At 44.3% G+C, this 15,872-nt stretch overlaps 1 protein-coding gene across 2 annotated transcripts in view; it reads left to right on the top strand.

Moving 5' to 3' along the window:
- MCC (MCC regulator of Wnt signaling pathway) overlaps window positions 1-15,872 on the top strand; it is a 1,280,822-nt gene that overhangs the window by 835,087 nt on the left and 429,863 nt on the right. For both annotated transcript variants that reach the window (XM_086961033.1, XM_086961034.1), the window contains one exon: window positions 2,978-3,120. In XM_086961033.1, coding sequence (XP_086817159.1) covers window positions 2,978-3,120 — 143 coding nt within the window. The remainder of the gene's footprint in view (window positions 1-2,977; window positions 3,121-15,872) is intronic.

The raw sequence follows: 15,872 nt of genomic DNA, 5'->3' as shown, positions 1-15,872 counted from the left end.
GGAAAAATCATAAAGATGATGTTATTTTAATGTCCTTAGAAGAATATATCTTGGTTTCTTTCCTTTTACACAGTGCTGGGCTTAGTACGAAGCTGTTATTTTAGGTTCTTTCGGTTATAGTGCTAGGAAACCTTGATATGTGTTTTGTTGCACTGTAGTAAGAAATATATTTAATATGCTGACAAGTCACTGTTTTCAGAACGTTATCATGTGAAGATCCACCGATGCACTCAAGTGCCATGTTGTCAAGAAATTAATTCTCCAAAGAGGCAAGAATCTTTCTGAAAAACAAGACAAAATCAATGACAGAACGTCGGGAAGGAGTTGGCAAAGTGCTTGAAGACGTACAGTTTATTGAGCTAGGACTGCATATGGAAATTGGTCAACATTGACCCTCAGTGTTCTCCCGGTAAATGAAAGGATGTCCTACAAAACATTTAGAGGAACTACAGGACTGTGTACCAAACTGCGTGTTTGTTTCTTACCAACCTGTCCGATACCTCTGGTCTGCCAGGAGGTTCGTATTGTCGAGCTGACAGGTTATGTACAGGAGCTGTGGCGGCTGATCCATCCACATTCACGGCTGCTCTCTGTGGAGCTCCCTGCCCTTTTATCTGAGCCTGGAAAATCATTACAATTGAACCTCTGCATCCTGATGCTTGGATAACCATCCTGTCTCCATGCTGGCCTTTACATCAGTTGTATCTTATGCCTTTCCAGGTCAGGCTCCAAAGTTCGGCCCGCCCCTCCAATTGGGTTACCAGGACTCTTGCTCCTTTAAGGATCATGTTTTAGGACAAGACATCTCACAATACTGTCCATTTATATTATGTCAGTGATTGATTGTTACCCCACTACCAACTGCAGTATTTATTCCTAAATGTATTTTACTGCCTCCTCTTACATAACTCAACTCTCAAAATGCTTAGAGGCCATATAAGGATGGCTAGTAGCACTTTACAAAACCCCCAAATAAAATAAAGTCATTATTACATAACGTTTATGCCAATTTGACCCTGTCAATTTGTTATGGAACAAATACGAATTGTGATCTACTTGGGTTATTATTTTCCCGATTCGTTTTAAAGCTTGTAATTGACATCGGTGTCATTTTTATATTCTGTGGAGATGGTAGACCTCAATCGGGCAGTACACCTTTTATTCATCACGACCTGTAGCAGTAGGCTCACCCCTACACTACAATCTTAAAAAAAAATATATCCGACTGCAGCACTTTTCACTGTTACTTCCCATTGTCATCTCTGGTACTTAAAAATGGTCCATAACTATTATATCCTTCCCACATTAATTAAACTAACTATCTCCAAATGATCTATACTATAAATACACTCTCTACAGTCATATTTCAATTGACTCACTTCTACTCAATCAAACCCCTCAAACTCAAATTTTAATTATAATGTATAAATTCATATTCCATACATCCACGTAGCAAATGCGACTCCCTAAATGTACCAATACCACCACACATGCATTCATTACTTACATCTTGCTCACATATCCCAACCTCCTATCTATACCAAAACACATATATTTCACGCACATACCAATGATTCTTAATTGTAAGCAGCCAGAGTTTAGCTGTGTGTCTGCTTAACATTGAGAATCATTGGTGTGTGCATGGTATTGTATGTGTATTGACAGTGGTTGTGTTAGGGTCATCTAAAGAGAACCTACATCCAAGAATAACAAGATGAAAATTGTGTTCACTAACGCCTTCCCTGTGAGTCAGAGGGAACAGCGCAGTTTACCAGGATGGAAATGTGTGATCTACTGGGCAGTCAGCTCAGCTTCTATGTATGAAATATCAACACACTTGAACAAATTTTAAGATGAACATTGGTTGTGCATTTTGTCTCCGAGACTGCAGTTGTGTTAGTGAATATTTCAAACAGAATCAGGTAGGGTAGAACTGCGCCAGTAAATAATGCTGTTGAGGAGTCTTTGGTTTGTGTCTGCTCTTGTATTTGACAGCTGCTTGATTGCTGGCATTGAACACATGGTTGATCATGAGATGTCAGGCTCTCCGCAGTAGGCCTTGTATCTCATTTGTCAGATCCCGTTGAGTTCCAATGCTGTAGATCTCTGCAGCGCCGACTGCGGGGGGCTGGGTCGGTTCGGGTGAGTGGCCTGCAGCAGATGGTTGGTTTTTTGATTCCAGTCGGCTACCAAGCTGGAGCTTGACAGCGCATGCCAGGCTGCTGCTGCCCCTGTAGTTACCATGCCGCTGGCTCTTGGCGCCTAGTCAGCGTGGGCCGAGATTGGATTGAATCTCTGCTGGAGGGAATGTTAGGGTTGAATGGAGAGTGTACTATTCGACAGGAGCAGCCGGTCTTTGGCTTTTTCATTTAAACAAGATGGCTTTCTTTTACCATCATTGTTTTAACGAGTTAAAAAAATTAACTTTTCAAATCCAATGAGAGTCTGCACTAGTGGGAGACGACAAGCTGAATTAAGACTTTCTCTAATTGGACCAGGGACAGAAAATTGAAGGGGAGAGGGTCAGGGAAGAGCAGCATCAGTGTTATTTGAAAACATTTTTCTTTGACCACCTGGCAAGAGGCATTCTTTGTCCTGTGTTTTCAGTGGGCTACTGGACAGGATGCACTCTTACAGTCAGGTATGCATTGTTCCGTGCCATCGGATGTGTGTTTCGTGCCAAACAAGCAGCAGGTGACTGACCAGGATGCGCTGCTTTTGCTGTGCACTGAATGAAGTGCACAGCCTGACAGGATGTACTCTTGCTGATGTGCAGACAGAGGTCATCTGGTTGGACGCGCTGTTTTGCAAAAGTGCATACAACGAGGCAGAATTCGGTAGTCTTACAAAGCAAGGCGGTTCTCATGCAGTGTTGTCCTTAGTCAGCGTTCCCTCTATGGGTGTGGCCGGGTGCACTGCATTGTTGGGTGTGCTCACCTCCTATCTGTGGTGTGACTGTAGTTGTGTTCTGTTTCAGTGTGAACAATCTCACCTAATGCGAGAGCATGAAGAAGTACAAGAGCGGACAACTCTGCGATACGAGGAGCGGATCACCGAACTCCACAGCATCATCGCTGAGCTGAACAAGAAGATCGATCGATTGCAGGGCACGACAATAAGGTACCCTTGTCTCCTTCACTCAGACATTTTTTTTTTGTAGAGGGGAGGGAATAATACACGAGGAAATTGATTTACTCTGCTAATCTGACCAAGATGAGAACTTTAGTTGCTCCGACATCATCCTTATTCACGTCACCAAGCTGAGATCTCGCTGCTGCTTGGAAAGACTGGAACTAAGAAGGGATATCTTTATGCGGCAAAACAAAGGAATTCATGCATGCCTACCCAAATAGATTCTAATCCTTATTGTGTAATTTAAAACAAACTGTTTTATTATATGAAATTATGATCCCCATAAATACATACATAATCATAAAAAAAGAGTTAAAATAGTTTTACGGTCAATTGTCTCATCAAAATATAAAAGAAATATAAAAGTACATCTTAAATCTGTGTCTGTTTTGAGTAACCAACAAAAGGACAGTAACTTCTGGTTGAGTAGCCACAAAATTAGAATACTCCCACTTAAACCGTACCTCTAAACACACCAAGCATGCAAAGCTAGCAAACCTTACCCTACTTGCGAGGGCTCCCTTCGCTCTTTAACATTCCTTCCTTCGCTCTTTAACATTCCTTCCATCCAACTATGCATCCATTCTTTCATCCTTCTGTCTGTTCTTACATTCATCTGTCCCTTCACCTTTTAATCCATCTACCCTTATATGGATTCATCTCTCTATCACTTCACATTTCCATGCATTAATCCATTCTCCCACTCACCCAGCCATCCATAAATGTTTTAATCCTATCATATTTCCTTTAATTCTTTACTATTAGTACATTCTTTATTCGTACATCTATTCACACATTCGTGTATCAGTCCTTTAACTCTTTTATCCATTCTATTGACCTCCGTCCATCGACCCTTTCACTCCATATTTTCATCCTTCCAATACTTGATTCCTTCACCCTTTCTTTCACTTTTCCAGCCTGCTTTTTACTTTTTCTTATTAATCCCCTTTCATTGTTTCTTCCTTCTGTTCACCCTCCCCTTCTCCTGTTCTTTCTTTACTCTTTCTATCAACCCATCTTTTGTCTCATCCTTCTTTTTTGTTTCTCACCATTCTCTATCATACACACGTTTTGCATTTCTCCCTCAATCTGCATATTCCCCTATTTCTTCCTACCACAGTTCCTATTTCATCGTTTCCTTTGTTGTGCATGTCAACACACTCCCCACACCCATCTGCAATAGTATTCCATAGCTATTATTTGTTAGCATTTTGCTTGCAGACAGAATTGGGCCACAAATTCTGCTTTTGTTGGGACTCAGTTCACCAGTCCACCAGTCTCACTTAAAGTGAGAGAGGAGCAGGGGACTGCTCCACTGTTGGAGCTTGTGCTGTGGTCCCTAATGTGACCTCACATTTGCCTTGTTTCAATGCGGTTCTCTTTCTGCTCGTTTCCTGTACTTTTTTGTTGCGTTCTTCTTTCCTCATCTGTGTTAATCATATGCTGTGTTAATTTAGCTTCAAAGAAGAGTCAGTTTATTGCAAGCGGGTTCGTACTGGTTATCCAAGGAGGGTCGGCCTCCACTTGGTCCAGGGCTGTTCAAGGTCCCTTACTACATGTTGAGTTTGTTGCCAGTATAACATATAAAGGGCTGGTTGACTGTTCCAAGAGGTGAAGTCCTTTACTGAAGGCCTTTACTGTTGGAAAAAAAGGGCAAATAGTAAAGCCAGAAAACACTATGAATATCGACAAGAGACATTTCCTCTTTCCTGGATCTTCTTCCAACTACTGACTAGAGTCTACGTGGTGTATATTATAGACACAAGATTTCCTCAGGTGCTAAACCACTTGCGGATTTAAAAACATGTTTTATCCACAGTGAGGGAGTTCTGCAGCGAGGGTAGTAATTATAATTGAAACACCTTTACTTTTTTGGCAAGAGTTGGAAACATATGTATTTTCGTGGAATAAAACCTATTTAAATAAGTGTATAACCTCACAGAAATACGGCATTAAATCTGCGCAGCCTGCACGGAGTCCTGGCCAGGGCGGACTCGATCATAACACAAGCAGTGATATTAGCCCTTGATGCCAAGATGGCATTTGATCTTGTGGAATGGACATACTTGTTTGAGGCACTGTCGCGTTTGGGATTTGGACCCGCTTTATCGCGTGGGTTAGACTATTATACACTGACCCGGTAGCTCAGGTTGTGGCGAATGGACATATTTCGCGAGTGTTCCCGCTGGGGAGGGGCACAAGACAAGGATGCCCCCTCTCACCGTTGTTGTTCGCGATCTCATTAGAACCCCTTGCCACTCTTATAAGGACATCGCCCCTACTGAAGGGCATATGCTGGAGGGAGGGCTGGGAAGACCGGTTGTCCCTGTATGCAGACGACATGCTGGTTTATCTAACTAATCCAGAAAGCGAGGCACCAGCTCTATTATGTCTCTGCGATAATCACGGTAAGGTATCAGGATATACGTTAAATTGGACCAAATCGGAACTATATGTTCTGAAGGGACAGGTCCCGGCCCTCAACGCCGAGTGCCCTTTGAATATAGCTGGTTCGTCATTTAAATACTTGGGTATTCAGGTTACTAGTGATCCCGCGGAATTCATGGACAAAAATCTGGGGCCCCACTTAGAAAGACTCAAGCAACACGTTAAATTTTGGTCGGGACTCCCGCTAACGCTTTTGGGAAGGGCTGCGCTATATAAAATGATGGCCCTGCCTCGATTTTTATATGTCCTTGAAAATACGCCTTACTCGGTAGCCCCGAGATTCTTTCAAAAAGTTGCGGCATTAGTGTCTAATCTCCTATGGGGGAACCTCCCTGCGCGCATCGCACAATCCAAATTGCATAGAGGTTGGTTCGACGGCGGTATCGCGCTGCCCAATTTAAAACTGTATTACTGGGCGGCACACCTTAAACCCATCAACCAGTGGATTCACACTCCACAAAACGAGCCAGCATTCCGGGCCGACAGGGCGCAATTAGGCACTAACAGCTTATTGGCTCCATTGTATGACCAACGCAAAATGCGCACTTTAGTGGGACCCACCAAACTAACGGTGACGCTCTGGCATACAGCGACGGCAGCTTTGGGTTGGAAGGGGAGAATAACCAAGCTCACCCCACTATGGGACTCCCGAGTGCTAGGCAACATGAGGAACAGCAAGGGGTTCTCACACTGGGACACTATAGGGATATCTACAGTAGGCGATCTCTGGGAGAGGGGCGGGGTGATACCTTTCAATAGATTGAGAGAGCTATACGACTTAGGCGAAATAGAGCTCTACAGGTACATCCAGATGCAACATGCATTACTCGCTGCTCTTCCCCCAGACACAGATTTGCCCGAATCGTCCCCACTGGAAGACCGCCTCCTCACTGACTTTATGATTGAACGCACTACGTCTCTTACATATCGTAAATTACTCAACAACTTACCGGACCCAACAATGTCCTTAAAGGTTAGATGGGAGGGGGACACTTGTGAAATGGACGAGCATGAATGGAATGAGGCATTAGCGGCGCCTAAGGAGGTGGGCATATCTGCACGAATGCGACTTGTGCAACTGAAAATACTACATAGGGTATACTACACAAGGACTATGCTACACCGTATTAACAGGATACAACACCCTTACTGCCTTCATGGGTGCGGGGAAGAGGGCACATTTTTTCACACCATATGGGACTGTCCCCGGATTCAGGAATACTGGAGACAAATACTACGAACAATCTCACAAACATTGCAGATATCACTGTTGCCCGAACCTAAGAGGTGTCTCCTAAACGTGTGGGAACCTACTGACCTCTCGAGATATGGGCAACTGTGGGTTACAGTGGGATTGATGGTAGCAAAACGGGATATCGCACAACGCTGGGGTGCTGTAGAAGTGCCAACCAAGTCACAATGGTGTTTAAACATGGACAAGGTAATGATAACAGAAAGGGCGGTATACTCCAACCGAGCCTGCCCGGGGAAGTGGAACAAAATCTGGACCAAGTGGAATGTATACAGAGGGGAGATCTGTGATCCCTTGCCAGAGGAAGACCAGGATGTGTCGGATGAGGAGGAGGAGGAGGGCTAGAATTGATAGCGTAATGTGAGGGGGTGAGGGCCAGGGACTACGGGATTGGCTTTATTGCTACATTAACAACCAGGATCGAGAGGGAAGGTCTACATGGGACGACAGTTACGCAGAATAGGCACACATGCACACATGTGGTTCTCAGGGTGTGCTAATGAGACCGGGAGGGAGGCTGGAAAGGGACATTTTCATACAATAACCACGTACGACCAATACTGATCAACGCATGACCACATTGTGACTCCTAACGTTTAATTTGTTTTGTTGCTGTTTTCAAAAAATGGAAAATCAAAAACCACTACTGTTCGGAACAATGATGCATGTACTGCACCTTTTCACCACGGCAGTTAAGTTGCTCTTTACTGTAACGTTTATTCTAATAAGGAATTTATGATGCTGCAACATGACTAACAGATTGCTATAGCGTCCAGCCCGATGGGTTGTAGGCATTCCGCTGTGTAACTTTGAAGGTGCAATGAAGGTTTTTGAAAACATAAATAAATAAATAAATAAGTGTATAAGGGCTGTAAAAAAAGAAAAAAAAGTTCCCCGTTCTGTGGTCTCTATTGCCAGAGTTTGCAGGTGCCTTTACCACTCTCGGTCACTGTTGAGTTAAACATGCCTCAGCCACATTTCTCATATATGTTGATTTGTCTCAGGACGAGTTCCTTCCCGTGGGTGAAGGGGAGAGGATTTTATGCTGTGTTTACCAGTTTTTCAGGTTTTGCATACTAAAGGTACTTTGAAAACAATTTGAGGTAAAAACTATTTTGTCGGAAAAGATGGTTCTAGAGCTCTAGTCATATGTGAGGGAAAAACAGACTCTGTGGAGGTGAGGATACTGCTGGACCAAGTTTTCGTAATAATTTGGGCAATAAAGCAGGGAGTATAGTGTAGCTGCGGTCACAGGCATTGCATAGGTTATTGGGGAGATAGTGACAAGCTTACTCTACTGCTTATATGCTAGTGCGAATGTCCTGGTGTTTCTTTTTCTTTCCATCTCTTATTTTCCCATGTTCAAGATTTGCCAGTGTATTGTATTATATCTACACAGGGCTATAGCTAAATCATGTTCTGTGAACCACATCCTCGTAATAGGTTGTGACCAATCATGTGGCACCCTGTTTTGCATATTATCCTTTACCCTACAAGGCCTACTTTCCCCCAGGAGGCGCTTCACATTCACTCTTAAACATCAATAAACTCTGACTTGGAGAAAAACCATTGTTTGAAAAAAAAAGTACCTGCGTATAGCCCGCAGGCCGCCTCTCCTCCGTTCTCTTCTCTTCTGGCTCCTGGCAGAAGGAAGCACCCGGGCTCCCAGACTCCCCTAGCCAATCACAATGCTGCTCTCACCAGCTTGACAGCAGCATCACAATTGGTCTGGATTCCCTATTTCGGTGCTCAAGACAGGCACTGGGAGACTGTGCATGTTCTACACCCAGGCTGTAGAATACAGCTGGGTGGAGAACATGCTACGTGCGTATGACTGTTTGGCCGGCCTAAGACGGCCGGCCAAACTGTCATGCGCTCTTAGATGCTGCCACCACTCCTTCTCCCTGCTCTGGCCAGCCCAGCCCCACCCTGCATGAAACAAACAAACTGAGTCAGTGCAGTACGGAAAAAAAAATAATAACATTGTGTTATTTTATTTGCCCTTTTTGAACTGCTAGGGAGCAGTGGGGCAACGCTCCTCCGCCTTAGCGGAGGAGCCGCCACTGCCATACACGTGAAACACTACAAAGATTCCCCTAAATCAAACCAAGGATTTCCATCACTCTAGTTTACATAATCCAATTATAAGCTCTGCATTAGGTGTACACTCTGCTAATCTCTCACAACTATCAAGAATCATCAAATTCAATTGATGCCTTGCCAGTTCTGTATGAAAGAGTGCCAAGTGAGAATGTGCTACGATGCCATGCCAATGTGTAATTACTGTTGAAACGAATATGACCTTCTTTGTTTTTGTAATACAGCTCGTCTCTTTTAAATGTGGTTTTACATTTTTGATTTATTTCAATTTAAAGAGTCTTTTTTATGTTGAGCCTCCCGGAATGTGCAGCTGTCTATTTGAAAAATAAATATTGTCAGCTTACCAAGAATTTACAGTGGGATTAAAGCCCGTCCTTTGCTTATCATTAGTTGGCTTTGTTGTTACTCTCATTTGCGTGCTTGTTATTTGATGGCTGGCCTGCTCATCTTGTGTTTGTCCCTCTCCTGGACCATAGCCTCTTTAATTGTGTCATTGCACTGCTCACTTTTAGACAACTATCATTTTCTTTTTTTTACGCACTCCATGAGAGTGCATGTGTTTTCCTGCTGTCTTGTCTGTGTGCTTCTATGCCCCTGTATTGCTCTCTCTCATCCATACATTTCTTCCCCCTACACTCCGTGTTGCTATGTTGTCCATGCCCTTCTCTCCCCTGTACTGCGTTGCTTTCTCTCACCTCTGAGTTTCTCTCCCCCATCCTCCTTGTTACAGTCTCCCTCGTCTACTTCCCTATTTTGCCGTCTCCCTCTTGTTCTTATCCTCCCACTCACTATGTTATTTCCCTCATGACTCCACACACTCCTGTTGCTTTCTTCCAGTCTGCTTAAGAAAACTGCACCTCCCACCCCTCTTCAGCCAGGCTACCTTGAATCCTGTGGCGAAGTGAGCAAAGGACCTACGTCTGGGCATACTCTGCCAACTTAGGGTGAACAAAGCAAACACAAGGAGATGATGGGCGGAGCGCTGAACCTTTTCAGACAGTCACTCCCAATCGGAGATCTGGGTTCAATCCGTCGTCGTACTTTAGCTCTCTTCGCCGCCCCAGTTCAGACCCAGCCATATGCAAATCAGTCTTGACCGTGTTCCTCATGGGAACAGTCCAGCCCGAACTGCCAAGCCAGGTCTTCCCTGGACCCGAAACAAGCATCCTGGGACTGGTTTCAAGGTAACACCCCCCATCAGGCACTCTAGCTTGAATCCGGTCGCAGAGTGCTTGTTTCCGGTCCAGGGAAGAGCCTTTATTGTACCCATCTAGTCAATTTAGATGGAATAACACCTCATTGTCACGCAGGTGTGCCTCATTACAACTCCGACACGTTGAAAGGCTCTTACTCATTGTGACAATCTCAGCCCACTTCTCTGCTTTCCTGAGTCATGAAAGTAGCCACATGACCTTTCAACTGAAGGCTTTCATTTCCCTGTAAACCTGGTTTTAATGTATGTAGTGCCATTGGTTTTGCATTTAGTAACACCTTACAGGGTCAGACTGGCCCACAGGACAGTCTGGCAGTGTCTGAAAGGATGGTGTGACAGATCAATGTGTGGAATGGTTAGTGGCTGTTTGTGGGTCTGTTTTATGGTCTGATGGGCCCGTTTTTACTGTTGATTTATCTGATGTTATTGCAAACATTGCCTGCAATAAGCACAAATGCATGCAATCGCCCATACCTAGCAAAATACCTATTATCTTGTCTTTAAAAGTTTAAAATTGCCCTAATCTGGAAACGTGGGCCACTGCTTCTGCTTTCTAATTCACTAAAGGGGGCCACTTCTGGCTCCATTTTCTATCCCAGTCTGACCCTGCATCCTTGTATTGTAGATCTGTAGCCCTTAGTAGAGATGTGTAAATGTGTAATGTGGGTAATACTGAACTGGTTAAGGGGTTTACCTCTAGATTTTGACCCACTATCTTAATAGAAGAGTCTGTCATCATTTACCACCTTGCACCTGTTTTGCAGGAATCAGGTGGAACAATTTCTTTGATGAAGATTTAATGGGGTCTGTAATAAATATTCAGCCCTTGTTGAACAGTGATATATTTGATAATGCACAATACACTGGGCCCACGGATGACGTATGCTGTCTTTCTTCCAAGTGGCAAATAAAGACAGGGTTTACATGTACACATCCTTTTGGCATGAAGCTTTTCGTGTTTATTTTCACTAACTTCCTTGCTCTCCAGTGTGTCTTCCATGCACAGAGGAGTGAAGAGGATCATTGTATTGCTGTTCCTCCTTGATGACGGCTCTTCGCCCCAGGAGCGTATACCAGGGCCTGATGCAAGGCCATCATGGGTCTCGGCTCTGCACATCAAGCCTTTATTTGCTGGTCTGCCAGGGAGTGCACAGATTGTTTTGTGAGCAGAGCATGGACATGTTATCAGTAGCATTGGCTCTCCGCCTGGCCCCTCTTCAGGATTTGGCTCAATGGGATGGATTCCGTCCCTCGCTGGTTTAAATGGAGTCAGCTTTGCATGACCGCATGAGGCTTACTTGTTCTGAGTTGGGCTCCTTTGCAGTTTCATGTTTTTAAGTTATTCCATTCCCTTCTGAAGCAGTTGATGTTGAGAGGATATTTTTTATTTTCCATGAACTGTAAAACAAAATTAATTGTCTTGGTGCAAAGCCAGAGCAGGGATTTAAATATTCTGGCAGAGTGCAGACTCCTGCTCTTCATAAGCCAGTTTTAGACATTTGATGGAGCTGCTGTTCCACAGTGCTCTACTGGTTGAGATTATCTGCTAATATTTGCAGCACACTCGCCAGGGTTTATCTTTGGACCCCTGTTTTGTGAGCTCTAGCCTACCAGACAGCGTAAGGTGCCTAGTTGCAGAAAATCTTTTGTGGGCTACACCAGAAGTATACCCTGGGTGTAGAGCTCGCCCCCTGCTTCCACTGGTTTGCTTTACTGTCCCTCCTGTTTCTTTGCTTCTTATTCGCTGACTTCCCTTTTTCCTCTTGTGCTTGTCCCTCCCCTGTACCCTGTAGCATGACCTCTTTATCCTCATTTTCATTGGCTGACTTTATCCTTCCACTGCTCACATTTAGGGAATAGCTTTTTTCCCTGTGAAGACAGCGTGGGCTTTCTCTATTATTCACACCAAATCCCACACCCTCACTCCTAGGTGATCAGTGTTGCTCCCCCCACTCGCTCCCTCCCTTGCTGCTTTTTTAAGCGCCTACCTAGTCCATCCCACAATTTCAATATTGCTCCTTCCTCCCCCATCCTGTCCATTGTGTTCTACTTTATTTTAATAGATTCTGTGACCCCCCCTCCCTCTGTCAGTTGCTCATCCCCAGCCATTGCTCTCCCATCCACTCCATTGTTTCCCTCTCACAGTCACTGTCTCTTTTAAGCCATTTGGATTTTTAAAAAGCGCTTTTATACTGGTAATTTATTAATTTTATTAAATTGACCAAACCTACAGGCCTCTGCCATTTTGGATCGGTTAATAAAAGAAAATATACATAAAGAACATGGAACGCAGGTAAATTAGTATAGTACGTCATCATGCATGCCTACTTAATGTGACCACTTGAGTCACTAATCTTTTCTTTTGTTAATACTGGACAGCATGGACCTAAGTGTTTTGTTCTTTTACCGGTGCTGTACAGTAATAGCAAGGTCCAGACTAATTGGCTTTGCCAATGCGTGTTTATCTTATTGATACTTCCTCCTTTCTCCTAGCTCTTCCTTTAGCTTATGTTCTTATGCTTGAAGTTCTATCCAGGTTGATGAAAATCCCCTTGGATGCCCCTCCTTTTCTTTACTACCAATGCTCTCCTGCCCCCTCTGCACTCATGGACAGGTGATCTGGTGGTGTTGCTTCTGCTGAATGCACAGGTTGTCTTATCCCCCTGCTGACGGTACTCTCTAACCCTTTCAGTACTCGTCTGTCTCCCTCTGCTATCTTCTTTCTTGACTGCTGTGGTGTTCTTGCACCAGTGTCTCATGTAACATGACAGCGATGTTAGTGTTTAGGGAGTATATCCTTTCCTTTTCTTTACCACAGTTCTGAAACGTCAGAGGGTGTTACTTGTGGTATGACTCTTCTGGACCACAACTTTTGATTTTTCAACTTCTATTATTATCATTATTGCTAGCAATAGAGTTTATATTCCCAAGGGCAGAAGAGGTGGGAAGGGAGGATTTAGAAAAGAGAGTGAGGGCCGCCATCTGTGATTTTGATAGAACGTTGTTCTGCTCACTGACGACAGAGACAAAGGAAGTGTGCATCTAAAGGTATTTTTGGCCATTACAGAACTTGATTGCATGCGGATTTGGTTTAATAAGTTGTCCAGATGTCGTAGAGCCTGTGACCAACACAGCCTCTTTGGGGTTGTTGTAATCAAGCATGCTGCAAAAATTAGATTCTCATGAATGCATAATATGGAACATAATCCGAACAAAGGGCCTGATTACGGGTTACGCGGTGTGGGAGCGGGCCGCCATGCCACCACCCTGCTCCCACACTGCCAAACTCATATGCACACCGCTCACCACATTACGAGTTAATTTGTGGTCTGGTGGGTGGTGCTTTGGCAGTCCCACAGCACTGCCTGCTAGAAAGGTACTGCAAAGGTAGCGGCAATGCACATTCCTGCGCGGAATAGACTGTGAAGTCCATGCCGTGCAGGAACTGGGGGTGCATGCCGACGGGGGCGGGGGACAACCATGTGCCCCCATGCATGCATCCCTGTTCAGAGGCAAACGGGAACCCAGGGGCCCCCTTAGTTTCCTCACTGCCACAGTTTTTATGGCGGGCTCACCGCCATGAAAACTGTGGCTGTGAGGAAACCCATAATATGCTTGGCAGTGCTGCACTGGCACAGCCAGCATACTGCAGGGCCGGACTGTGCACCACAGTCGAGATATCATGCATCCTTGGCGGTTGCAGCGGTCCTGTGGTGGTGTGACCGCTGCACTCGTAATGCGGTAGTCGGACCCCAATGACCATGAGTTTGGCGGTCTGATGGACCACCAATCTCTTAATCAGCCCTTAAGGTAAGTAGTTCTAGGTTAAAAGTGCTGACTGTTCATTTTGAAGGAGGACTGTAAAAAGCATTCAATATTATTTTGTAAACTTTTGTATTGATAATATCCATTTTTTATTCAAAACAGAGGCACAACACATAAACTGCGGTACATATCATGCAATTGCAGCAAACAAATGTGAATTTAAATAATCAATATCTATAGTGTATTAAGGCATTGAATAAATGGTGGTCAGAACATACATAGCTGATGGCATTTCATAGTCTGTTCCTATCAGACTTCTCCTTCTGAAGCGAGAAACTTAAAAAAAAATGCTTCAATGCCTTCAGTTGAAAAAACATTCTGCTGAGGGCAGACGCGGTGGCTAACTATTCCCAGTGCTGGATTGAAAATGAGCCCAGTCAAAAAAGTTCAGACCATGCAGACCTTCAGAAGGACACAATTAGAAGGGGCCACGGGTGATGGTTGGATCATGACAGACCCCCGCTCACCCTGCCATGTTCCGCAAATTGACCCATTTTATAACCATTATAATGATATTTGACATAGTTTTAGTGAGTTTTATTTCTACTTAGTCCATCATCGGAGTCTTGTGTCTCTCATCTGGTAATGCCTCAGTTTGACCACCGCACCGTCAGTTGCAGACCTGCCGTGGTATTTTGCAAGGGGTCTACTGCTGTGTGTATGCAACAACTGAGGGTAGACCTGGTCCTGTTTCACTGCATGGCAGTAAGTATTTCCTCGGTATTCCCTCAGGACATAAGCTGTTTTGCAGGGTTAACTTGCTATAATTCTTTCTCATGTAGGAGATTTATCAATCGAGTTTGTTTAAGATCAGATCCTCTGGCATCTGATCCCCAACTGAAGTTCATATTGGAAAACCTTTTACGTGCAACCACCTGTCTATCCACAGTCATTCATTAATGGGGAATTTCTGTGTCACCACCCTGTTTTAGGAGTTGGGTTGGATACACAAATGTGATTACTGAAGTAGACGGCTACTTAGGCAATCAATCAAGCAAAAGAGCCATAAGATTTTTATCTTTATTGGGTTTAGATCCCAGCTGAAGAAAATGTGCTAAAATCAGCGGAATTGTTTAATTCTGTGTCTGCATTTCAGGGTCCTAGACTTTTCAACAGATTTTTTATTGATTGTTTTGCCACACTCATCCTCTGCAGAGTAAAATAAATTTTTCCTCCATGCAATCTGGGTTCATCAAATAAGATTACTTATGACCAGTTTCTCAAAATTTATTTTTTAATGGCCATTATCTTTGTGAGTCAAAGTCAGCTGTCAGACCTCTTAATTGCTTCGTCTTTTCACTATCTGCACCTGTTTGTGGACTCATGGGGAGTTGCATCAGAGATGACAATCAATTTTTCCCTTATGAAGACATTTTTTTTCTGTAATCATATTTCTAATCTTGAGTCATGATGTATAGCAAGCCCTGTGGATCTAAAATATCAGTGAGTTCACGACACCCTTGGTTAATCCAAAAGCCTACATTTCTTACAAATTAGCACAACCTCTTCCTGAGTCACTAATCCTTGTACCCCTGAGACTCAGTGTGGCACAATTTGAAAATTGGTTTAAGACTCTTATGGTGACCTGTACTACTCCTGGTAACTCTAAAAACTTGGTAGAACACTTTGTAATGCCTCTGTTACACACACACACACACGCACGCACACGCACACACACACACACACACACACACACACACCCACCCCACACACCCACCCCACACACACCCCACACACCCCCCACACACACACCCCACATCCCACCCCCCCCCACACCCCACACACACCCCACACATACCCCACCCCCCCACACACCACCCCCCCACACACACACCCACCCCCCCCACACACACACCCCCCCACACACACACACACACACCCCCCCCTACACACACACACACA

Source organism: Lissotriton vulgaris, chromosome 3_1 (genome assembly GCF_964263255.1).
Source record: "Lissotriton vulgaris chromosome 3_1, aLisVul1.2, whole genome shotgun sequence".
NCBI classification, from domain to species: Eukaryota; Metazoa; Chordata; class Amphibia; order Caudata; family Salamandridae; genus Lissotriton; species Lissotriton vulgaris.
This window is presented reverse-complemented; position numbering and strand designations above follow the sequence as displayed.